The following is a 24,651-nucleotide window of genomic DNA, read 5'->3' on the forward strand; positions in this document are numbered from 1 at the left end:
CATACGGCTGGTGGTGGTGAAGTGACGACTTCATTCTAACCCCCACGTTGTGGACGTAGGCCTGTTGGATGTTTCTGTGTACCTTTGTAGCTGACTGACCCGTTGAAACAAACCGGATTTAGACGAGCCACGAAGAGAAAGCTGCCGAACTGGGCCCTGTGCTGGGCTGCTGCGCCGAGGCCGCACGGTCGATCCCGCTGAGTGCCCACGCCGTGAAAAATGGCCCACGGGCTTCGAGTTCTGTTTGCATCTGCGAGGCCCTTCCCTGGAGAGTCAGGTGCTGCGCCACGCTCCCTGCGCTGCCCCTGGAAACCGCGTTTGGGATTAAATGCCAGACGGCTTCTTGCTGCTGTTCCCGGGGGCAGGGGGAGGGAGTTTTGTGCCCAAACCTGGCGGGATTCGCTGACCCGCCGCTGCTGCTGCTGCTGCTGCTGCTGCATTCTGTCCCAACCACCCAAAGAGAAAAGCCCCGATTTCACAACCCCCACACCGTCACCTGGTGCGGGTCCTACAGACTGACGGAGGGTCGGGGGAAGGCGCCGGGATGCAAGTCTCAAGTTGCTGCTTCGTGTATTAGGGCTTAGGAAAAAAAAAAACCCTCCTTTCTCCTCAGATTTTGTGCGTTGGTCGTCTCCTGCGCAGCCACGACTCGCTGGGGAGCAGAGACACACGAGGCGCTGGGAAGGGAGGCGTGGGCTGGGGAGGGGGAAGAGAGGAGGAAAGGGGAACGCCGCCCCGTCTGCTTTTCTGCTCCGCACCCCTGGCAGGCACAGGCAGCAGGAGCCAACAGATGCCCTGGTGAAGAATCAGCCCTTCTCTTGGCGGGGCCGATTCTTGGCTGACGCACCCCGTGAACCGGCGAGTGTTTTCCCCCAGAGCGTCCCCTTATCGATCCGCAAACGCGCCGCGTTAAGCAAGATCTCGTTTAGAAATTTCGAAATTAACTTTTCCAACGTCTGGGGGGGTGGGTTTTTTGCGTCAATAAATTTCGTGAGTCTCGAGACAGTGGCTTTCCATAAATTATTTCAGTTTTGAAAGCGCTTTCGCGGTGGTTCTTGACATTCGTTGCCTCTCAAGATTAAGCCAAGCTAAATAACGGGCTGCTTGGAGTGCTGTCAGTCATTTCCTGGGTAAAAACTGCAGCGGGTTCAACCCTTAAGAAACAGAACTGAAGCCTCGTGAGTGATTTGAAAGGCATTTCTCGCACAAAGACTGAGCAGCAGCTCCGCCGTAGTAAAAATACCTATTTTTAAGAAGAAACATTCCTTTTACAGGGATACACGTGCAGACACTCCAGGAACCGCCCCTGCCAGGGCCGCCTCTTCCAGCCCGGTCGGTACAAACCAGCTGCCGGGCCGGGCCTTTGCCATCTCCTCCCCTTCGCTCCGTCTTTTCCCCAGCGCAGAGCTGTAACAACGAGCTGAAGGCGCTTCCTTCCGAGCAGGGAGCGGGTTTCCACGTTTTTCTTGGTAGCTTTTTTTTTTTCCTTTCTTTCTAAATATCTGTTGTGCAACAGTGCTAAGTGGCAAAAGTGCAGAGTAAATTAATTGAAGGCAGTGAAGGAAATGCACTGGCATACTTTATAAAACCAATTCCTTAGGTGGCAGTTTATTTAAATTTAGTAAAATTATACAGATTAGAATCAAGTTCTTTGCTGCCTTTCTTGCAGCAGCTAAATTCCCACAAATGACGCCTTATCCCAGGAATCAGAATTAACCAGTTGGGGAACGCGCTGCTTCAGCCTGTCACGAACAGGAGGAGGAGGAGGTTTGTGCGACAGGGACCACATCCCGCAGGGAGTCGCAGCTCTCGGCGTGACGAGCACAAGCCTTGAAGGCGCCGAGCGAGCATCCGAGCGTGGTTTGAGCCGAACGAGGAGCCTGGCCCAGGAGGGGGTCGGGCCGGTAGCACCGTCCCGCAGGGAAGGCGCCCGTGTTGCGTCTGCTCGGGTTGGCCGGTCGCGCAGGCGACGCTGCGGTGCGGATCTTGCCACCGTGTCCAGGACTCTTTCAAACGTGGGTTTGTTGTAAATGTGCGTCTTGGTGGTGGCTCAGCCTGTGGTTTGAGGCAGGAGGGGGGGGGCTGGGAGCTGCTAGGACCTCGTTTGAACCACCCTTACGGAGCATCGCGTTTGTACGTCCAAGGTAACATCGCTGGCGGCTTGTTCTCTGTGTTGGGGGTTGGTTTGTTTTTTTCTGGAGAGAGGCTTTGGTTTGGGCTACGGAATTTCTTTACAAAATAGATGTTACGGAAATGAATAAAAGGGGCACTAGTGGAAAAGCAAACCTGGAAGTTGTTGTGTCTTTCCCTTGGTTTCTCGTTGTGTGCCACAGCACTGTCTAGCAACGTCACAAGAATTCCCAGCTTGGTTTTCCATCCTCAGCAGTTCTGGAGTCGTAGCTTTCCCTGGTACTGCTCCTCCCGTGCTGAACTGGAGCCGCTCTGGCACAGCTCTGCTGCTGAGCTGAGGCACTGTGCCTGCATCACAGAATGGTGGGGGTTGGAAGGGACCTCTGGAGATCATCTACTCCAGCCCCCCTGCTAAAGCAGGTTCATGTACAGCAGGTTACACAGGATCGCATCCAGGCAGGTTTTGAATATCTCCAGAGGAGACTCCACAGCCTCCCTGGGCAGCCTGTGCCAGGGCTCTGCCACCCTCAAAGTAAAGAAGTTTTTCCTTCTGTTCATGTGGAACTTCCCGTGTTCCAGTTCATGCCCATTGCCCCTTGTCCTGTCACTGGGCACCACTGAAAAGAGCCTGGCCCCATCCTCTTGAGATATTTGTAAGCATTGATAAGGTCCCCTCTCAGACGTCTTCTCAGGCTAAAGAGCCCCAGGTCTCTCAGCCTTTCCTCATAAGAGAGATGCTCCAGTCCCCTCATCATAGAATCACAGAATGGTTTGGGTTGGAAGGGATCTCAAAGCTCATCCAGTTCCAACCTCCTGCCGTGGCAGGGACACCTCCCACTAGACCAGGTTGCTCAAGGCTCCATCCAGCCTGGTCTCGAGCACTGCCAGGGATGGAGCATCCACAGCTTCCTTAGGCAACCTGTTCCAGTGTCTCACCGCCCTCAGGGTGGAAAACTTCTTCCTTACATCTCGTCTAAACCTGCCCTCTCCCAGCTTCCAGCCATTACCCCTCAGCCCTTCGCTGGACTCTCCGGTAGTTCCCTGTCTTTCTTGAACTGGGGAGCCCAGAACTGGACGCAGTACTCCAGGTTGGCCTCGCCAGAGCAGAGTAGAGCAGGGGGATAGCCTCCCGCCACCTGCTGGCCACAGTCTTCTTCATGCACCCCAGGAGACCATTGGCCGCCTTGGCCACAGGGGCACATGGCTGGCTCACGGTCAAGTTGCTGTCTACTGGGACTCCCAGGTCCTTCTCCGCAGAGCTGCTCTCCAGCAGGTCGACCCCCAGCCTGTGCTGGTCCTCGATGCAGCAGCTTTTCCTGGGTAAAGATGGTCACAAGAGCATCCAGGTACACGGTAAATGAAGTTTAAGACAAATTCTGAAGGAAAACGATGATGCCTCTCTGAAAGTAACCTCCTTCCTCCAAAACGGGCAGAATAGCTGCTCTGTTGGAGGGGCTGTTCCCCCCACGCAGAGAGAAGCTGGTTCTCTGTATCTCTCCACCAGCGCTCGCTCGGACAGCGGCACTTTCTAATCCAAAGGAGCGTCAGCAGAAGCGAGTTTGTGGCCTTAAACGCCGGCAGCCGCCCGTTACGGTTCTGTACCTAGGACGGCCACGGCCCCGTCGCCTTTTGCATTCCGCTTCGCTAGTTTTACTGATCCATCCCTAAATACAGCCAAAACATGCTATCGTTTCCCTGGCCTTAGAAGGCTCTCCGTGGCAGTACTGCTGCTCTTCTGACCTGGGAAAAGGCCCTTCCGTTATTCCGTCCGCACCCAGTTGGTCACCTGAATGAAATGGGCCGTGCGGGTGCGGAGGCCAAGTCCCGTCTTCCTCTGCAGCGAGTTCAGTTTGTGCCTCTTCTCGTGATTCAACTAGTTGCTGGGTCATTATAAACACGGTAATTGAGTCTAAAGTTAAACTGACAAGCTCCACTATCTGCTAGGGAACTTCCCGCTCCAACTAAAGGCTGTGGAAATGTCGTGCTCAATTAATTATTAAAAGGAGAAAATGTTACTTACGTACGACAACAGTATCTCAAACAAAACCAGATTCCTCCGATAGTGGAAACACCCACAATTAGTAGATTATAGCAAAAAAAAAAACCCTACAAAAAAACCTGCTTTATACTGGTTGTCAGGTGGGGCTGCGGTGTTAGACTCTGGCTCCCAGCCTTGGCGGGGCTCACTGTCACCGCTTCACCTTCTTCCCTCCCTCCCCAGCTGCCGGCCTAGGGCAAGCCCCTGGCGCAGGGGAGGTTCCTGGCGCGGAGAAGCCCCTCCCTGGGGCCAGGAGACAGCACAGAGACAGGGATGAAACCTCAGTACGGAACCACCCGTCGCGAGCGTAAAACCCGCACCTGCCCCCGCCCCCTGAGTTTTGGGACCAGCGCTTGCTGGCGGGGAGCTCCCAGTTCGGGTCTGGCACGAAGGACTCTCCTGCCAGCGCAGACCCAGCCCCTCGTTACCAATTCTTGCGTGAACTGGAACCTCCACGTGACGTCGAGTCACTTTTTTTTTTGGCTACGGCTTTGAGGTCTTTCATTTGCCACCAAACCCGTACGTTGCTTCAGCTCCCCCCTGTCAGTGCAGATGAGACGACCGTGATACCGAAAGCCACGACCGTGTATTCAGGTGACAACGAGCAGACCTCCCCGCTGATTTACTGCATCACACTCGCGTTTTGGCAACCCCAGTACGAAACCTGGACGAGACCCTTTTATTACCACATTGTTGGAAGCCGGAGTGGAAAAAGTATTCTCGTAAATCCTCTGTCAGGAAAAACAACAACAAAAAAAATCTGAATTTCAGTGAAACCCTAGGAGGAATGCTGGGAGGTCACAGAATTAGATCATCGCGTGCCTTGGCCCAGTAACGCTCTTTGGAGAAGGCCCTCGCCGAGCCCAGCTGGACGCCAGCGTATCTGCTTTCCCCCCGGACAGCACCTGACCCCACTACCTGCCTTCTTCAAGATTTATCTGGACAAAAGCCCAGCTGACCTGAGCTAGTGTTGGCAACGGTGCTGGATCAAGGACGAGGCTGGACTGGAGACCTCCAGTAGCCTCTTCCAACCATCGCTTCTCTGATTTAGTGAAACTTTTAAACCAGGCCTGAGAGAAGCGTCTTTCAGGAAGGTATCGCACCGATTAGGCGAATGCTCCCGAGCTGCACCAGATCCTGGGCCGTTCGAGAGCATCAGCACCTCGTCACCAGTGCCCGGCGGACCAGAGGCCCCACCGGTGCCCACCCACCTCCTCCCTCTGTTCTGCAGGGGTGGCCAAACCGCCGCCCTCAGCACGGGGCTTCAAACAGACACAAGTCCTCAACGCGGAGACTCCAGAGGTGCTTCAGGGTCCGCCCCACGAGGAGACGCGGAGGACGAAGCAGCCAATGCTGCTCCTACGCTTCGGGGTAAGGGGCTTTCCTACCACACGGCCACCAGGTGAAAGCACAGTGACGGTTTGGGGCGCCAGGCAGAGCGAGCGTGTAGCTACCTCTGACTGTTCCAGCACTTTGACAATAAATCCCTTGAGCCGCTGCCCTCCACTTCTACTCACCTTCGAGTCCCGGTAGTTAGCGGAACTAGTTGCAATTTTTACATTATTTTTTATATCTGGCTTTCACTTCTCGAACAAAACTCTCCGAACTGCAAAAAGGATGAAGATCTTGCCTGTAACAGATCTCGTGCGAATTACCGGGAACAACCTTCACTGTACCCAGCTGAAGATGCTGCTGTCTCTGAATGATCTCGGGGTTCCAACCCCCCAAATGCTTTCACTACATTTTTACCACATCCTTACTTTCTCACGAGCCTCCGCTTTCAAATCAAAGTTTATTAAAATGTCAAAAATAGAACTTACAGTTTCACGTATGAAATAAGAGGGCATACATAGTACAGGCCTTTAGTAACAAAATAGGTGAATAACGCTTAACAAGCTAAAGCAGGCAGTGACATCACCGGTCATTGACACACCACCTCAGGTTAAGAAGACCTAAACACTAACGCAAACATGCTCGTGCGGATCTCCCCAAGGGGGAACACGTCAGGCCAGGGTGAAACAGCAGCTGCCTCCCGCGGGGGCAGGAACTCGGGGCAGCTCCGCAGCAGAGCCTGGTGCGGAGCCCGCTGGGGTCTGGCGGAAACGTACGACGAACCGAAGCGTTTGTGGAGGGGCCGGCTTTTCGGAGCCTCCGGCAGCCGGAGAGCGCAGTGCAAGGGCCCGCCCGGGAGCCTCGCTTGGTGCTAAAAGGCAAAACCGGGGCAGAGGCTCCTGCGGCTGAAGTCCTGGTTCTGTTTCCTTCACCGGGGTTTGTGGCTCAGTCCTGGTTCTGTTTCCTTCACCGGGGTTTGTGGCTCAGTGCTGAGCTGAGTCTCTTGTTCTCACCTCAGCAACTGCCTCATTTCCAGCCATCACCAGAAAGGAACGTACGGAAGATTTAATACTCGGAATCCTTAATTGCCCTTTCTGTTAAAAATTAAATATTTGATTCATCTGAATATTCAGGAAAGACCACATAAATACAAAAGCACGTACATAATAAAAACCATATACTGAATTTCTTAACCATACCGCTCAACCAACTACTATATAGTGACTAATTACTTCTCATTCTGGCTTCCCAGCTTATTTGTAGAGAAATGCCGTTCCTCCTACCTATGCAGTACCTCAGAGCTAGGAAAGCTCACAGACGTTTGTGATACGGCTCAAGCCCCTCACTGAGCTGCGCTCTTCCTGCCCCTCGTGCTTTTCCAGTTAGCGAGGAGCACAAGGCACGGATGTCAAGACTCGCTGCGTGAGAGGGAGTCCTGAGCATTCTTCACCCTGCAAAGGAGCCCTCTGCAGGGTTCAAACTACGCTGGTCCTTAAGGGGAGAGGAAACTAATTTGTCTAACGCTTTCTCCAAGGTCACCCCCAGCCTTTTCGTGGCACGTACGGGCAGGCAGAGCTTTGGGGAATTTGCTACGATGAGATTGCTCCATCTTTGTACGTACGCCTGCTGGTTCCTGGCGATTAAATCAAATGGACAGCACTGGATTACTTCTAAGACAAGCTTAACACAAAATACAAACTGCAATTCAGTTCAATACATTAATAATAATAATTACAAAAAAGAAAAAAAAAAAAATCACCACAGTCATTTAAAACCACAAGGCCATCAGTATCATCTGCCAGCAGCCAGGCCCTTGTGTACGGCTACACCGATTAAAAAGAGTCAAAGTTCCTGCTAGTGACTCTCTACTAGTAACAAAAATGTACGAAATCCTGGTAAAACGAGCCAAGACTACCATGAAACGGGAAGCTATTCCAGCACGGGTGTGTAATCTAAGCTAGGGCTGGGCTGATCGCGTACATTCGTGCTACACCTCGAAGCTACTTTATTAAAGTTTTAGGAAAAAAAAAGAAGTAAACCCAAGCAGCAGCCACGCGCAGCCCTGGGGCACCGCTGCCTACAACCACCTCCAGCCCAACGCTGCCGCTTCCCTTTCGCTAGTGTCCACCCCAACGGCACGCCGCCGCCGCCGGGGGAGCTGCCTTTCCTCTCCTCCGTCCCCTCCGGCCGCCCAACGCGAAGGGAAGCTCGGCCGTAACGTCCCTCGGGTCGCAGCCCGTCCCCAGGCTTTATCTTTCCGCTTGTTGCACGGTACAGGACTTTCCATTTGACTTTATAAGGGAACTTCAGGCACCATGAAGCTTTTATGAATTACTGAGAAGGCAAACAAAGGGGAGGGGAGGAAATTAATACTTGAGTGGAGATAATCTTCTCCATTTTAGCGAGCTGTACCGCTGGACCAGCTTCCCTTTCCCACTTGAAGTCATTTTACTGAAGGGATGATGAGATGAGATTAACCAAAGTTTTGATGCATCATCTGCATCCTCTTTTTCAAAAGGCATCTATTAGCAATTAATTACCCTTTATCAGACAGAAGAGACTAATCTGGTTCTTGGTGGAAATCCAGGTCCAATTCTTGGTTTGGCTGAGGAGGCGACCCCGTCTGCAGGCTTCGAATGAAGCTGGGGTTTATTGCAGCTCGCAGCCTCGGGCTCAGGCTGGGCTCCTGCCCGCGCCGTCACGCCAACGAGCGCCCCGACACTGGCGCTGAAGACGCCATCACGCACGAGGCGCCACAGAGTCCGACTTCCTCCAGGACTACGTGGACAACGAAAACAGTTTGTTCGCTAAAATAAGCAAACACGACTTAAAGACACTCAGGGAGGAAACCTGGGGCCGTTGGACGCGGCAGGTTTTTTTCCCCCCTCTCTCGCTAAAACAGCAAGTCAAATACTTCCACAAAAGTCAGGATAAATTTTTGTCGGCAACTACGTTAGAAACCTGTATCTGCAAGTATATGCCCAATCAAGCCACAATGACAGACCTACTTTTTAGGTGGCTAGAAAATACTATTTTATACAGACGCTCTTGTTGCACCAGTCCATGCAACCAGAGGATTAACTAAAACGAGACACATTGCAAAAACTTAAAAAAATAAAATAAAATAAAAATTAAACCCCCTAGAAAACCTCCAGCGCTACGGTACAAGCCGCGTTGCACAGCAAAAGCTCCAGTCAAAATTCTGCGAGAGGATCTTCAAAAGCGCCTGGATCGTCCAGGAGCACGCCCACCCCTGAAAGTCTTCCTCGGGATTGACATTTTACGTACAAAATGTCACTTCTGGTTTCTGGAAGAAAACTGCCCAAAGCATCCCTTCCTTCGCCTGGTGAAGCAAACGTCATCTGCTCCCGCGTCCGCCGAACGAGGGGCGCCTCGTACCCCGTCTGGCCGATGCCTCGGGCCCGAAAACGGTGGGTTTTTTTGCCAAGCAGGTGGTGGGGCTGGTGAACAGAGCGGTCTCAAAGGAACAAGCACCTCGGAAAAGCCTCTCTCTGCAGGCAGCAGGTACCTGGACATTCCCGGTGGGGCGTGAAATGCCGTCAGGAGTCAGCAGCCCGTGGTGGGAGCAGGGCGCTCGGCAAACCTCAGCGCAGGAGAACTTCCAGCGAGCTCCGCGGGGCCGCTCGCGTTCCCGTCTGGGAGCACACAGATCTGCAGGACTAAAGCCTTAACACAAACCATTGAAAAGTCCATCCGAGTCTGTCCTTCCCCGAGCCAGATCTACCTCGTGTGTTTGTCCTTTGTATATTTTAAAAAAAAAGAAGAGAAAAAAAAAAGATTTCCATAGGAAACTGATTATCACTTTCTCCCCTCCCCCTTCTAATATTTTGGCACAAATGCATACGATATTCAATGCAGATATAAAGAAACAGATAACTGGATAGCACTGACAAAGTTACGAGACTTATTTGGCAAATTTGAACCATAAAAGCAAGTGCTAAGGGTTGGTTTTTTTTTTCCAGTTGTGGAAGTTGTTTGCCGTAACAGTTGCTGCAAAAAAAAAAATAAAATATTAAACAGTCTGGAGCATGTATGTTTAAAACGAACATTTTATAATACAAGTAAATACACACGCTGCCAATTTCTCCAGGCAAAAACACATCTCAGAGCATTTTAGTCAGCTGGAATAAGTCTGAAACAGAGGGGTTTCGTGTCTGAGATGTCCTGGCTCACGCGCAGCCACCCGTGGCAGCATGGGATGCTCTACTGAACTGCTTGTCCCGAAAAGGGCAGCAAGGGCCTGTCCAGGCCCGGCACTAGAGCCGACCTGGACGCTGAATGCACGAAGCCCCTAAGACTTCAGGAGTGGCAGATATCATTGAACATACTGAGAAAGCAGAACACGAACGTTCCGTAGTTAATGCAAACAGGCTGCGCCATAACGAAGGCTCAACTTCTCCAGCCAGGGCTGTGACCTGGGACAACCCCCCGTGACCAGCGTCTGCCTGCGAGCAGCTCAAGTCGCTGCAGCAGCCTCAGAAGGAGCCTCAAGTTCGGCCTTTTGCTTCCTGTCAATCCAGCCTGAGACCGTCAGGGCATCAGCTGCATCCCTCAGGCACGACGCAAGCCTCTGCCTCCTTGGTAGCAGTCCAGCGTGGGAAACGCATTCCTTTTGGGAACACCGCCGGGGCGATGAGCGCGCTTTGAATGCTTCCTTTTCCCCCATCCCAGGGAGGGCAAGAGCGGATCAGGTGGATGGCGACAGCACGAGCCAGAGCCATCCCAAAGTCCCGCGGTGCCTGGCTTTTCAGAGGCGCTGCGTGACACGAGCCTGGAGCTGCGTGAGGCCGACGGGAGGTTTCCCCCGCGCCGTCGGCGGCTCCTGCGTGCTCACCGCGGCACGTCCCGGCCCGGCCCGGCCCGACGGGAGGCAGAGCGCTGGTTCTCTCCGCTGCAACAAAGTCCAGTTTTTATCGTGATAAACTTCAGCTTCAAATTCTAACTGCGATGGCCCGTAGCATTGTAACCAAAGTGCTGACAGTTTCAGTGGAAGTGGCTTCAATGGGTATTAAAAAAACCAAAACAAGACAAAGAAAACCCACTTTTTCTTTTTTTTTCTTTTTTTTAAGCAGATTTTTTTTCTCATCACTTCAAAAACCGGGAATTTGTTTACTATGCACTATGCATTTTGCTAAGGGTTAAGCCAATTCCATTTTCCAGAGTCTTTCTTCCCCCCACCCGCCCCCAGGAGACGGTTTCCTTAGGAGACGCTGGAACAACGAATACTCGGGGAGCCCATTTGTGTAAGGACCTTGTCCAGCCACTGCAAAGGACCGTTAAGATGCAGCTCAATCCAGCAGGGAGTACTGGTCACAGTCTGCCGCCTACAAGAAGGGGGAGAGAAGAGAAGAAAAAAAAAAAAAGAACATCAACGTGACTTACCAAACTTTACAAATGCGAAAAGGTTTTACAGCTACTGAAGCTTTCTTTCCTGCTTAGACAATACTCTTGCACGCGGGGCCAAAGGGACGTCCCTCTCCTCTGTAACATGCTTCTGGCTCGTGCTGCCAACTTCTTTTAAAAACCCTTCCCTGTCTCTTTATGTTTCTTATGATCCCAAAGGAGCAACTCACTATATAACCTATTTACTACCCAGATTCCTGAAAACAGGCGGCATCTGATTCCCTGAAGGGAAAGGAAGGTGCTTATCTAAGCGAAATCATCCCGTTTTATTTTGCAGACCTTGCCTCTCCTAACCAGATAGCAAGGTAAGCGGTTTACCAGACAGGTTAAACTTCTCTCTGCGTAAGACAAGGATCTTCTTTTTACCCTATCTTTAGGTTTTAGCAGAACGTGGAGGTGATGGAGAGAGGTCACCACTCAGCCGTTCAGCCTCCCTCCTGCAGCCCCACGGAGCCCTGTTCCCCGTGCGGCCAGAGGTGCCGCTGAGCCTCCTTTTCGCACGGCTTGGGAAGGACGCGCTGGAGGTTTGGACCCTTCGCTCCACACGCTGAGTACGGGGCCGCTCCAGCAGATTCGCGTTTCATCAGCTGCCTCAGAAGCAGCAGAAATGCTGCAGGGCGTAAGAAGCTGCAAAACCTCTCGGAAAGGCCGACCCACGGCGTTAAACCCTGCATTTTAAAATCCTTCGAGAGCCGGCGGCTGGGACCAGGGAGCAGAGGGGGATGCCTCGCTGGGTCAGCTCTTACTCTCCCCGGCCACAAAGCACCTTCCCCCTCTCCTGTCTGCCTCTCTGTTATTCTCCCTGAGGCCAGACCCCATGGAGCATCTCCAGATGGTAAGGCAGGAAGAGATGGGGAGGAAAGGAAGGGAAGGGAGGCCAAGGCACGGGGCAAGGGGGTCTCCCGCCTCTGCCGAGGGGTGGCAGGAGTCTTGTTCCAGGCAGAGGGGCAGGGACAGCTGCTGTGGAGGAGGAGGATTATGGAGAGAAATAGCCTGGAAACAGCCTTGTTTTACACCCAGAAGCTGTCCTGTGTTTTTTCCCCCAGAAGCTGCCCTGTTTGTGGGAGGGAGAAGTCAAAGTCTGCGGGGCCCAGAGAGAAACCGCCGCTGAAGAGGGGACCCTCTGCTCCGTGGGGCTGCCCTGCGCTCCCCCCCGCCTTCCCTGCCCCTTCGCGGCAGGGCAGAGGAGCGGGGGCTCTGGGGTTCAGCTCGGCAAGGCTTTGGCCAAGGGCTGTAACCCCTCCTGTTGTTCAATCTGCAGCTTTCATCCTTGGAGCTGAAAATGGCAGCAGGTCCCTGAGGGCACCCCACCCGTTCCCAGCTCAGGCGCGGCTGAGCGGAGCTGGCAGGCCAGGCGGTGCCCCAAGAGCGGGCATACAGGGCAGGGCTCGTCCTCTCCAGCCACCCAACGGTAAGTGTTTTGCATTAAAGGCTGCCCTCCTGTTTGGGCAGGAGGACTGCAGGGCAGGGAGAGCGGAGCACCTCTCGCTCGGTCAGCTCCAGCGACGCACGCCAACCTCCCCGGGTCCCAGGAAAAACCAGTCTGCCTGAACGCAGAGCGTTCCCCTCTGCTGCCTGAAACCAGCCCAACGCTGCCCAGAAACCCCCTTCCCGTGGGGCTGCCACACTTCTGCCCTCCACAAATCGACGTGGAACTTCCTGCTGCCTGCCCGCCTGGACGACCAACACGTCGGCTCCAGACTTTCGGAAAGGCAAACCCTCGACGTTCCCCATGCCTTCAGCTTGCTCCACCAGGCTCCCGCTGGACAAAGGAGAACCTCTGTAGGACAGGCTGCTCACGCAATCGGCTGCTCCTCGCTTCCCTCCACCAACCCCCCCCCCCCCCAGGCACACAAGAGGACTAAACACCCCAGCGATCAGGCTGCTCCAAAGGCTGAGCAGCTGAACCAGCCGTCGCTGGAACAGGGCTCTGGGTGCAGCTCCCCCAGTAACGATTTTATAGACGAATCAGTTCAACAAGTAAACGTGCTCTGACAAAGGCAATCAGATGTAGTATTTTGTGGCAAGGAAATGAAGGAGCGAGAGAGCAGCTTCGGCGCGGTCAGCGCGAGCGTAGGGTTTCACTGCCTACAATCCTCTAATGATAGTTGACTTTCCGTAAGTCACGCTCATCTGGATTTCATTACGAGCCGTGGCTGCGAGCCAGGGCTGAAAGGCTCTGGCCCGGGTGCAGGACAATTTCAAAACAAAATGGACTCCAAACATCTGGAGAAATGAAGAAAGTGGGAGAGTAACGTGCAGGGCCCAGGCTCCAGCTGATGCTATGGCATCTCCCCCCGTCTGCTGCGGGCGGCCGTGCGAGGGGAGCATCCGCAGACAGCCTTGCTGCTCGGGGAGGCAGGGACTGCCCCCAGGTTTTCAAATAAGCCTACAGATTTAAAGGGTGCACAGTCAAGTTAAGTATTTCAAAATCACATTTGGCTGAAATCCTTGCCAGCTTTCTCTCTCATAAAACGACCTTAATTTTCCAACGAATTTCGTCTCCCCTACTTGTACTATTCAACACCGATGTCACTGCCTTTGCTACTCAGGGACGTTTGCTGGCTAATGCAGTGGTGACAGCAACGCAAGCTGTGGAGTGCTCCGTCCCTCACACTGTCTCCACTGTCCCTCTGTTGTCAGAATAACCACGCCACCGATCTCAAAAATCGGACCCTACTGCATCTCCTTTTGTACCTTCAATATCCACCAGGCAAAACAGCAACCCTGTTCCTCCTACTGCCTCCGGTCACCTTTAAGCAATTGCCTTATGACAAGCACTAAGGAAAGGATGAGGAGATATAACCATAATTTTGCAGCAACTCTAGCAGTTCTTCCAAATATAAATTTTGAAGCCAATCTGCTTTTATTTTAATCCCATTAGTCCCTGATAAAAGAAGCATCAAACCCAAACCATACCTATTACGAAGCACTCGCACTGATCCTGCCCTGATAACAGTGTAGTCATAAGGAAAAAAAAAAGGTAATAGTTGCTACACAGGCCACCTGGATTTATCTGCTGTGCTTCAGGTAAAGCTTTTGGTTCGTACAACACCGTGACCAAACGCACGTGGTCTTCCAGGCGTACCAGATAACGCGTATTTTGCACAAATGGGTTGGGAAAACCAAGAGACGAGACCAAAGCCCCCTCTCAACAGCTACACCCCATCTGTGTTACTGGAGAGACGCTGTGCTGACCCCCCCCCGTCTCGCAGGCTGCGCGAAGGAGCCCTGCAGAGCTCCGGCCCAGGCTGGGGAATACAAGAGCGCGAGGGCAAGGCCAAGCACGCCGCGCAGGTTCCTGACCTGTATTCTGCTCCCCATCCCTTGACAAAGCTCATTCGGATGGTGCACATTCTGGTCAGCTGGTACACAGCTTCGAAGCCCTGATTCACAGACTGAGCCAAGAGAGCGGCGAATTCCTGGTTGTTAAAAATCTTCAAGTTACATCCTGTGAAAAAAAGAACACAAGGACAAGGCATTAGCTCAACCAGAGGAAGAAACCCCTTTCTTCCTGAGGATGGAACAAACTCAGTGCTGCTTTCCCATATCCTCAGACTCCGTGATACTATACAGATTGATTAAACACAGCATTTCAGAGCAGGGAATCAAGGATGCCACGTTTCCACAGCTTATGTGTGAGAGGAAGAAAACCACGTTACAGGACAGAGAACGACGAATGCTAGGGCCCGCGGAGCAGATTGTGATCTACGGGACCAGACTTGGGATCCTCACGTGGAACCTCCTTCCATCTCCTTTACAATCACTTCCCTCATGTTGTAATTGAAAAGCCTAAAGAGATCCGTAACGCTTAACAACAGCAATCGCTACAGGGCCTGAAAGAAAGGAGGGCACAGGCTAAAACCAGGAACTCAACTGGTGTTGGGATGGATTTACATGATGCCCGTCAGCAGAAGTAACGGAGAAGTTCTGAAGTGAAACTGCTCTGGCAAGCCAGAAATCAGTTCTCAGGGTTAAAAAGGCTGGTGGCAGAGCTGCTTCTGCTGTAATCGGCTCTTAAACGTACCTGCCATGCGCCAAAGAATTTTCCTTTAACACTGGAGTTCTTCTCCAATGTTTAGTCCAGCTGAAGGACTGAGAACAACTTATTCCACTGGTTTTAGGTGATATACAACATCATCCTTCATAGTTTAAACAAACAAACAAACACACAACTCTTAAAAAAAGGTGTTGCTATGTCGCTTTCTCCCAGATAACCATAAACCGGGCGCACAGCCGATGCTCATTTGGGGTTACGCACGGGCCAAGTCTGAAAAAGAACCGTTTGGACTGTGATGGATTGTGTTTTTCTAAGATCACTTCTGAGCCTGTTCTCTTGGGCTGGACTCGTACTGTCATCTGGTTTGGGTCGAACTGCAGTCAGCAAAGCGTAACGACACGCAACAGCTCAGCAGCTGCAGAAACAAGGGCCCATTTTTGTGACCCTAGAAGAGCACAGCCCAAGAGCTACGTGTCTTGCCGAGAGCCTGAAGGGAAGCTGCATCAGGCACATGGCAGTCTAAGGCGGGACAGTAAGAAGGGTGGGAGCATCAGGGCCAGGCTGAGCACAGAGCGATGGCAAGGAAAGCAAAATACTTGGTCAGGATCAGACTGCCAAGCTCTTCAGACTTCAGGACTGGATGGGAACAGGTCTCTCCATGACTGGGCCTGGGAGGAGCTGGGACGACTTGATCTGGTCAACAAGGGAATGAAGAAACTGCTTCAAAGCCAGCAAAGGTTTGAAGATGAGCCTCAGAAGGCGGCCAAAGGCTGTGGCAAAAGTGGGGAGAGCTGCAGTCCAAGGAACGTGCCTTGGATGAATCGACAGTGGAAGAGTGGGTTGTTTATGTCTTCAGATGTTGACTCCAGCCGGGGTGGACTCTTGTGATGTGGCTGGAGAATTAAGTCATGTTTGCAACACTGGCAGCTGCTTCCTAAGCATCTGAGAAAGGAAATCCATTAAGATGGGCCAGAGCTAGCAGCGTATGGATCTCTTCTCAAAAGTAAGATAATCTTTGTTCAAATATTTCTTAACAAAAAAGTTAATTTTTTAAATATACACATACTTTCAACCGTAAAAAATTTACCTGTTGTAAGCCTAGCCAAATAGCTAATTCCCTTTCGAACGGCATCCTCTCATACTGGCTCTTTTGAATGTATCTAATAAAAAAGTCTTTTCTTCCTAGACAGATGCAATAAATTCTCTCGCAATCTTTCAGCACACTTCAGACATACATTTGCTGTGAAAACAACAAGGTGCCTGAAAATGCAATTTCCCTAGAATAAAACTAATTCACAAAGTGTGGGGGGGGACGTTTTACTACGGAACGGAAAGAAGTAACAATTTCAATCTACTATGGGTGAATCTGAATTCAGAAAAATTTCTTACGTTATACTCTTTTACTTAAAGGTACAAACAAAATGATAAACGTGACTCTCAGACAATGACAACACAGTAATTGTATTGTAAACACTGCACGGAGCAAGTGGCAGACTCTGCTCTTAGTTCTGCTCAGATCCTGAAGTACTGCTTCTTCCTACTTGTACGCACACGGTGCAGACAACTGTTGCAGCTTCCTTTATCAGGACCTTCATCCTTTAGGCTATAAAAAAATGCCCTGCTCGAGCTGTAAGGTGTTTTTAAGAGGGTAAAAGTTTCTGATTATTGTCAAGGTCAGCAAATCCACTCCTACCTTGGCCAAGAGCTTGCTTTCCATAGCACGTCCCCGTTTGCAGACGGTGAAGGAGCACGGATAAGGCACGCTTCCTTACCTGGTGGAATCTTGCAAACTGTTGCTGGGTGCCAGCCATAGCGTTGGTTGCAGTTGGGAGACTGGACAAAAATGGCACTGTCACTAAGGCACTCGGCAAACACCTCGCCGCCGATGTAGTAGAGTCTTACTCCTCTTCCTAGGAAACACACGGGTTTGGTTTAGCTTAGAAGGATTATCTGCAAAACCTGCGAGAGGAGCTGGTAGAGACGTGGGCAACCTCTGCGCGGGGCAGCTCTCGAAACGCAGCTAAACCACGAATTATGGAAAATGAAAACCACCTCTTTTTGCCCACGGGTACTCCCATCAGGGGGCAATAAATTTGCTCTGCGAGCGAGTTAAGCCGAGGAAGGCAGGGGGAACCATTTATAAAGCCAGAACGGCACTCTCTGGCCCCACTGTCAATCACAGCCTGGACTGCCTAAACGTACCACCTCACAGCCTGCTTACTCCAAACATACATGTCTCTGATATTTTCCATATGAACGTTCTATTAGTTAACACATGGCTTTCAACCTTTTCACAGACATCGCAGCTGGATGTGACTGTTTGTTTATTTACTTTGTGATCTGGAATTAAATTATACGACATTTTCAAATCATTGCCTTTCGCCTGAGATCACATTGTACACAAGGACATACATTTCCCATAGGAGTTTAGACAAATTATTAAAGTCTCAGTTAATAAAGAAACAAATTTCGCAAATACATCTTTCTTGCTCAAATAGACAGTTGCTGTGGTCTTACGCTGCTGTTTGAATACCTTGCTTTCGTTCTTCCACAGAGCACAAGAAGCCTGCTGAATTTAAAGACTGATTTCTGAATCTTGGTGTGTTTTGGGGGGCTGGAGTTCTTTTGGTGCTAGAAATCATACTAGAAACAAGTAAGGAAAGATCCTCCTGTATGAAAGTTTACTGCTCAGGAAAGGGTACGAAGGGGAGCAAAATCAGAGCAAAAAGTAGGTTCACTTTTGACAGAAGTCTGCAGAAAACGCAGCAAAATATTAGCAGTTTTGCCTCTTATTAAAATCGCATAAATCTGGGGTATTCTCTTCAGCGCAAGTTTAACTGAAAACAAACTTGAGTGTCGCCTTGCAGCATAAGCAGGAAAAGCATAAACTGAGATGACAATTAAGGAATTAAGTTTCCATTTATAAAAGAACAGCCAGTTAGAAAATCGAATCGTGCAGGAGGGAGAAGGAGTATCCAAGTTTATCTAAGTACAGAAGAGCACATGTGACAGTTTAAATTCTGCCACTACGACCTCCAGAAATCTTAGTCTTTCTCCGTCATTCCTTTATTATACTTTTTACGAAAAAACACAATTAGTGTTCCTTTATGGAAGATCAGCCTGCCAAAACACCATGGCTATTCCAACACCGCAGTGCTCTACAACTGACCACACGACATGATTAGCGGAACAAAAAGCTTGACGTGCAGGTCTCCACCTTCCACCTTGAAAGACACTGACTAAACCAAGGAAATAGAAATTACCGATGTGTCGTCTTGTGAGCTCCACTGCTGCATTTCTGTTCACGTTAGACAGCAAACCAAGGCAGAAGCGTTCAGAATTAGACGGGTCAGTGAAACCATCCACGGTCATAGAGGGCTGAGAGGCGTGGAAAGTCTCTCCCACTCGCTGGTTGAGTTCATAGTAGGATATCGAGCACCAGAAAGCGGGCTCGCAGTAGGTAACAGGCTGCAGATCTGCAGAAAAAAAGAAGCAAAATGAATCCCAGGCCCTCAGGAGGGGAAGGGGGGGGCTGGAAAAAAAAGACACCGTTTTGAAATATTGTTCTGCTTCACTCCTCAGGCTCACTTTAACCACCAAACTTTATTTACTTGTCAGACTTGAATGGACTGCAGCTAGAAAGTTACATCACCCCCGAAGCTTTTGGCACATGGAACAATCACAAAGAGTCAAAGACACCAGTCGCTTTGCAAGTGGGGTGTTGCTGAACTATCTTCATACTTGGAGAACATTTAAAAAGTAAACTTAGCTTTACTATGAAATGTGGAATCACTTTTGGGTAGCCAGTACACTGAAAAGAGAAAAGAAAAGGAGAGAAAAGGAAGAAACAGAAAACCTTCGCAAGAGCAGGCCACACCACAACCCTGCTTTCAGTAACACAGCTCTCCAGAAGCCTACTGCTGTGCAAGCAAATCCAACTTTCATTCTTACTGACTCTGTTATGATCTCTCTAGCTGATGAAACCAGTAGAGTTGTCTGCAAGATGCACCCAATTGTACACAACACTGGCATCAAAGCGATTTGGAAATCAGCCACTTTGTTCCACTGCATCAAAAGAAAATCTGTTTTCCCACCAGGTGATGGCACATCTCTTTTATTGGGCTTATGGTTTGACTCAGCCTGTGGATGGAAGCAAAAGGACCAAAGTTCCTGAGCAGCCTGAGGCTGAGGCAGTCTCAGGAAGACAATAGTTGATACGCCTGAAAGGTGGGACATTCAGATGGCGTAAAAATGACTCAACTGCTCCCACTGAAGCCAACGAGGTTTCAGCAGAGGAAAGCTCAACTCAAATATTCTTGGAAATACTGTGCTAGACGGTGCCTGGTCCTGCTGCAAACCAAGAAGCTGCTGAGCAGAGCAAGTGGAAAGCAGACTAAGCTAATTGGTAAGTGCTCTATGCCCCACATTCAATGCAAGAAATAAAAGCAAGAGAAGAATTTCCTCCAGGCCTCCCCCCAATTTATCACTTCATCCTCATTCAAATGGTGCTTAAAAGCAGAACAGAACAGGTCCCATCTGGCCAAAGAGTTAACACCAAGCAGCAAACCCCAGCTTTTTCCACAGGCTTTCCCATCTGTTGCTCCTACAAGGCTTAGGCAAATCTGGGGCTTAAGAGATCAGCTCCAAAAAAATCAAAGACAGGTTTTTACCATCTGAGCCTCCTCTCACACTGAAGGTAGTGTCTCTACAGAAGTTTGAAAGTACTTTCTCATCTGGTACCTGCTGTTACTCCATAACCTTTAGAAACAGGTTGAAGCAGCCTGGCTTCAGCCAAAAGGCCTGATGGTTTCCTCTCCATTACTGTGGTGAACGAGTTCCCAAAGTAGCTAATAATCAGAAAAAACCTTTGGTTTCTGCTTTGTTACCAGCTTTGCTGACAGCAAATAAGGACTTGAATAAAAGTGCACCTGGGGAACTCTGTAATCCTTAGCAGATCTTCAAAGTCTCTGAATTTTGGAGTTCATACCCATTCCCAGCTTCTTTCACAGTCTCTCTCTTTCCTTAGCTATATCATCTGAAAGAAAAATGCTCTACCACAAGCAAAACTCAATGTTCCTACTCTCTTCCACACACTACACCCACAAAAGAAAAAGCCTATCTTCCTCTCACAGAAAAGGATATAATGGTCAAAGTGAAAGCTAACAGAGGGCAGCTGAGTAGAACAGAGGTCGCTACATCCATTTAAGAGATCTGGTAAGCATACGGGCCGTTTCTTCACATTTTAAACATTTTTTAGCGTAAAGCAAGCCCCTCTCCTGATACGCACAGATGATACCGAACATGTCGAGGAGTCACACAGGTTTCTTGTCCCTGTGTTTGTCCCTTGTACGCCGTATTTGCTTGTCCCACTGGAAACTGCCACCATCAGGCGTATTTCTGCCATACCAGCCCCACTTGAGCAACCAGCAGTTGTGGCCTGCAGCAGTAATCTGTACACATCCTCAGTGACTCTGGGCTTCACGTGTCTCCAGTGCAGTTTGCACAGAGGGACAGCAAACACCAGCACTAATCAGAGCCTAAGGTGTGCCCACCCACTTCAGAAAACAGCCTGGGTTCCACGTGACTGCGCTCTTACGCCACAGCAAGTGCCTTTCTAACTGCTCAGGTCCAGAAAAATCAGATCAGCTGTTGTGGATCCTTAAGTAATGTCCTCAGATTGGTACGATTCAAGTTATAAAAAAATACCAAAGCCTCTATTGCTCTTTATGGTTTCGTGGTCCTTTTCCTTCAGAAACCACCTCCGCTTGGTTGCGACTCAAGGGAGCTGCGGACTCCCCACTGAAGGATGTACGGGAATTTTATTTCCGTCTTATTTGCAACTTGAGGAAAGACACAAACCAACAAATCCTATTTTGAAGGAAAGCTTGTCTCTCAAAAAAATGCGAGCAAGCTTTTAATGATGCTGCTTTCTCCTGTGATTTGTGGTCTTAGGCTTCAGCTTAAGCTGTCGTGGGATGGGCAAGTTTCCTCTTGTGTCAGAGCTGTCCTAAATATTCATTTTCAATTTATGGATGTACTGTTTAGGGAAAAGTCAGAGAATGTAGCTCTGCTAAAGCCAAAGAATCCTGAGGGGGTACACAATCAACTAAAACATGATGCATTAAACCCAAGCAAATCCTGCCTGAATCGTCTCCATCCAATTTCAACCTTGACTCACTGCAGCTTCGCTTTCACGGGCGTCCACCGAGTATTGGGACGCTACCCTCATTGCATCTTCCCTACAAGATAAAAGCATTGTCTGTTCAGCTGCAGAGGGAAGAAACCTGCTGGCTGCTTTGCACACTCTGCAAGTGTGCGCTCTAAGCCTGAGAGCGGTTGTTATGGTGGCTTCAGTGAATGTGTTCGATACACAACGGGCAGCAGAAGCTACTGATACCCTGTATTAGTTGCAGCCACATTAATTCTAACTCCCTCCTCAGAAACGTCGAGATAAAGCAGCAGGCACACTCCCTTCCCCTCTGTACTTTGAGAAGGGCTGTCTTTTCCCTGCTTTGGGAAAAAAGGGTTTCAACACAGAGAGTAACAGAGGCTCACGTTACTGATGGATTTGACCGTAGGGGATGTGCTTATTTCACCGATTTCACTTACAGCTTTTGCGTCAAGTCTTTCGCGGAGCAAACACTGACAATGGATTTCCTGCTCACCCAGGGACTGCCTCGCTCCAAACTAACAATACGCAGGCAACCTCAGGCCTGGCCCTCGGCCAGCGTCAACTCCCTGACTTCATGCCGAACGTCCACATAATGCTGGCAGCTCTCCTTTCATTTTGGTTGTTTTCTCTGTTTTCTCTAGTTCGTATTTCAGTAACACAGAAGGGATCATTTGATATCTACGACTTCCACTTAAAGCTTATGTTTCACAACTGAAAATTTGACAACTGAAAACTGGACGACCGAAAGTCTGGACCAAAACTAGAACGCTACCAAATGGAGGAGAAAAAAAAAAAAAGAATGCCAAAATGTTACCTTGCAACACTTTTGTGCCTGTGATTGGAAAGGTGAAGCTCCTTAAGTTCCTTCAACCCCGTATTACAGTCTTGCAGCTTTATGCTGAAATACATACATCGCACCTCAAACAAACCTAGCTCCTCTTGTCCTAGTCGGTTTGCCTCGTGCTAGTATATTGCCTTCGTAATTCTCTGGAGTATGGCCATGGGGTTTAAGTCCAAGGTTCAGCTTACACAAAGTAAACTGTCTTAAAAGCCTCAGGTAGTTCTGGTCACATAAACGGACACCAATACTGTGACATTATTTTCTTAATGGCGAAGCTGCAACCCCCCCACCCCCACCCCGCACTGCTGCTGAGAGCTTGCTGATAATTTTCCTCATCGGACGCTGTTGTGTTTCTAAAATTTCTATTAATTTTTCTTAACAAACACGCAGAGAAAGCCTGATTAAACTGAAGATCAAAGTCCAGCCCTAGACACCGGAGCGTTCTGCTTATGCACAGAATTATACAGCACAGCAGAAGCAGGAGCACTGCAGGCCACCAGGCACCAACTATCTTCTGTCTAACTGGAGAGAGAACCTGCAGAGCTGAGAAGTTCTGCTCTCACCGCCTGTGCAAGCCCTTTCTGGGCTGCAGAGACCACCAGGCTGAAGGTCTGCTGGTGTTTTCACCTACACTGCTACAAGCAGCTCCTTACTTTAGAGATGCCATTTACAAGGTACAGATGATGACAATTTTGACAGTTTTCAGAGTTGCTCAGCTACATGCCATTTCATTTATTATTCTGTAGCTTCCTCACCTGCAAAAATTTACAATAAAATTTTTAAAAGAGACAAGAAGTTCTTAATTTGTGGAAGCTCTTGCCTAAGAGCAATAAATATTTGGTTTGCAAAACTTAAGAGTTATGTTTTAATGCTGGTAAGTTGAAATGCTTTTCTGATGTCTGCTCCTTAGACTACAAAGGGATTCCTTGTGGTTAACCAGCTTCACCTGCTCCTACTTAGTTTTTGTCACCAGACAGCACATTAGACATCTGACAGGCCCATCAGCTGAGCAGCATGTGTTAATAACCAGTGTCCTTGTTAGAAAGGATATGCACTGGGGCCTCTTTCCTAGAAACTCCTTTTTTCCTTATGTAAGGCAGATGCCACAGTCAACTTGCCTGGTTGGTTTTGTCACATGTAATTGGCTCTTTACTTTTAGGTTGAAAAAAAATTGCTAGAAATTCTCATCAACTCCTAGGCAGCACACTGGAGCATACTGGATTGAAAAACAAAAAAAAAAAGAAAAAAAGGAAATAAAAATCAGTCAGCCATGTAGTCTCTTCTTAGGCATTAACAGGTAAAGCAAATAAAAATTTAGTGGCACCGTGGCAATATATCCCATGCTTTAAAAAAAAATAAAGTAAAAAAAAAAAAAAAAAAAAGAGGAGGAAAGAAATCCCCACTTCAACAGCCCCAAGATATCCACAAGTCAGCCAATGACTGACAAATTTTGGAGCGGTGTCAAAGTACTCTGTGCCAGCATTAAAAGCATATGTAAACTTTATGGCTATGGTTATTCAAGAGTAATCTCAAGTGGCCTCTGTCTGCTGGCTTAATGAACATTTAGAGAACCGATCCTGCAGCTAGCCAGAGCTATGAGTGCTTTTTATGACAGACCGTTGAGAGCAATTTCAAACAGCGTAAGAGCTCAAACTGACGAGGATCAGACCTTTTATGTCTGCAGGTATGAAAACAAAGGGCAGAGCCATTTGAGAAGACAACGGAGGTTCAGAGATAGGCACAAAACCTCCAATAGTATCTCAGAGGTAAAGGCCCTGTTCAACTGCTATTCCTTCTTCTTCAGCCTTCCTCCTATTTACTGTCTGCAGGTTATGGAGTGAATCGGTGACATCAGTGCTCTGGTATGAGCACCTAGGGCTGGACTATCTTCCTGGTGCCCAGGATGGAGTTGGGTGGGGGAAAGGTAACTCCAGCTCGCAGTGTAACTTGAGTTTGCCTGAAGGAAACCAAATGGCTGGTCAGTCAGAAAAATCCCAGAGTGCATCTGTGGTTTGTGCATCTCACCTCCAACTTTCCTCCAGGCTCCTTCGAGCATAAGACGCCACAAACACCTCTGATGCTCAAGTAAGGCTGCCCGTGACACCTACACCTCTCCGAACGCCAGCGTTCCTGCCCTCTCACCTCTTTAATTTAGACTCTCCAACCACACACCAACCAACTAACCTCCTCCCCTTTGCCCTGCTCAGACCATGCTCGATTTCATACTACAATCACAGAATCACAGAATAGTGTGGGTCGGAAGGGACCTTTTCAAAGTCACCTAGTCCAACCCCCCTGCAGTGAGAGCAAGGACATAACAACTCACACATCTGGGCCACCAGTTGTTCCAGTGGTTTAGGGGCACTGTGACATGAGGGCTCTAGGCTGCTTTATCCCTACTAGGGCCCAGGGATGCCCCTCAGGTAGACCCACCCTGTGGTCTGACACCATCCCAGCGCTCAGTTTCATTAGAAGTCCCCAGCCACCGCCACCCAAACCCTGAAGGCCATGCCTATCCGTGCTGTGTGACTGCACACTTGCTCTGCTGGGGACGTAGGCTTGCTCCTGAGCTGGGTTTACGTGAGGATGTGATGTATTTGCTGCACTCCAATCAAGCAGATGACTGCCCGAGCTGACGAAGCCGTGCAGGCAAATCTGTTGCTCTGAACCTCAGCGCCCTGTCCACAACATGTGGACAGCAGCATTTGCCCTAT

At 49.7% G+C, this 24,651-nt stretch overlaps 1 protein-coding gene across 5 annotated transcripts in view; it reads right to left on the bottom strand.

The window, feature by feature from the left end:
- Positions 1-10,704: 10,704 nt before the first annotated feature.
- Positions 10,705-24,651, bottom strand: part of SMAD3 (SMAD family member 3) — a 74,473-nt gene continuing 60,526 nt past the window's right edge. For 3 of the 5 annotated variants that reach the window (XM_086471800.1, XM_086471798.1, XM_009961341.2), the window contains 4 exons: positions 18,188-18,400; positions 16,697-16,834; positions 14,231-14,375; positions 10,705-10,845 (listed from right to left, as the gene is read on the bottom strand). In XM_086471800.1, the coding sequence (XP_086327926.1) occupies positions 10,722-10,845; positions 14,231-14,375; positions 16,697-16,834; positions 18,188-18,400 (620 nt within the window). In that variant the 3' untranslated portion in view covers positions 10,705-10,721. Of the gene's footprint in view, positions 10,846-14,230; positions 14,431-16,396; positions 16,424-16,634; positions 16,835-18,187; positions 18,401-24,651 lie in introns of all 5 variants that reach the window. The other 2 variants (XM_086471797.1, XM_086471799.1) reach the window with 2 other exon arrangements.

The sequence above is a fragment of the Leptosomus discolor genome, chromosome 11 (assembly GCF_034619465.1).
Source record: "Leptosomus discolor isolate bLepDis1 chromosome 11, bLepDis1.hap2, whole genome shotgun sequence".
NCBI lineage: Eukaryota > Metazoa > Chordata > Aves > Leptosomiformes > Leptosomidae > Leptosomus > Leptosomus discolor.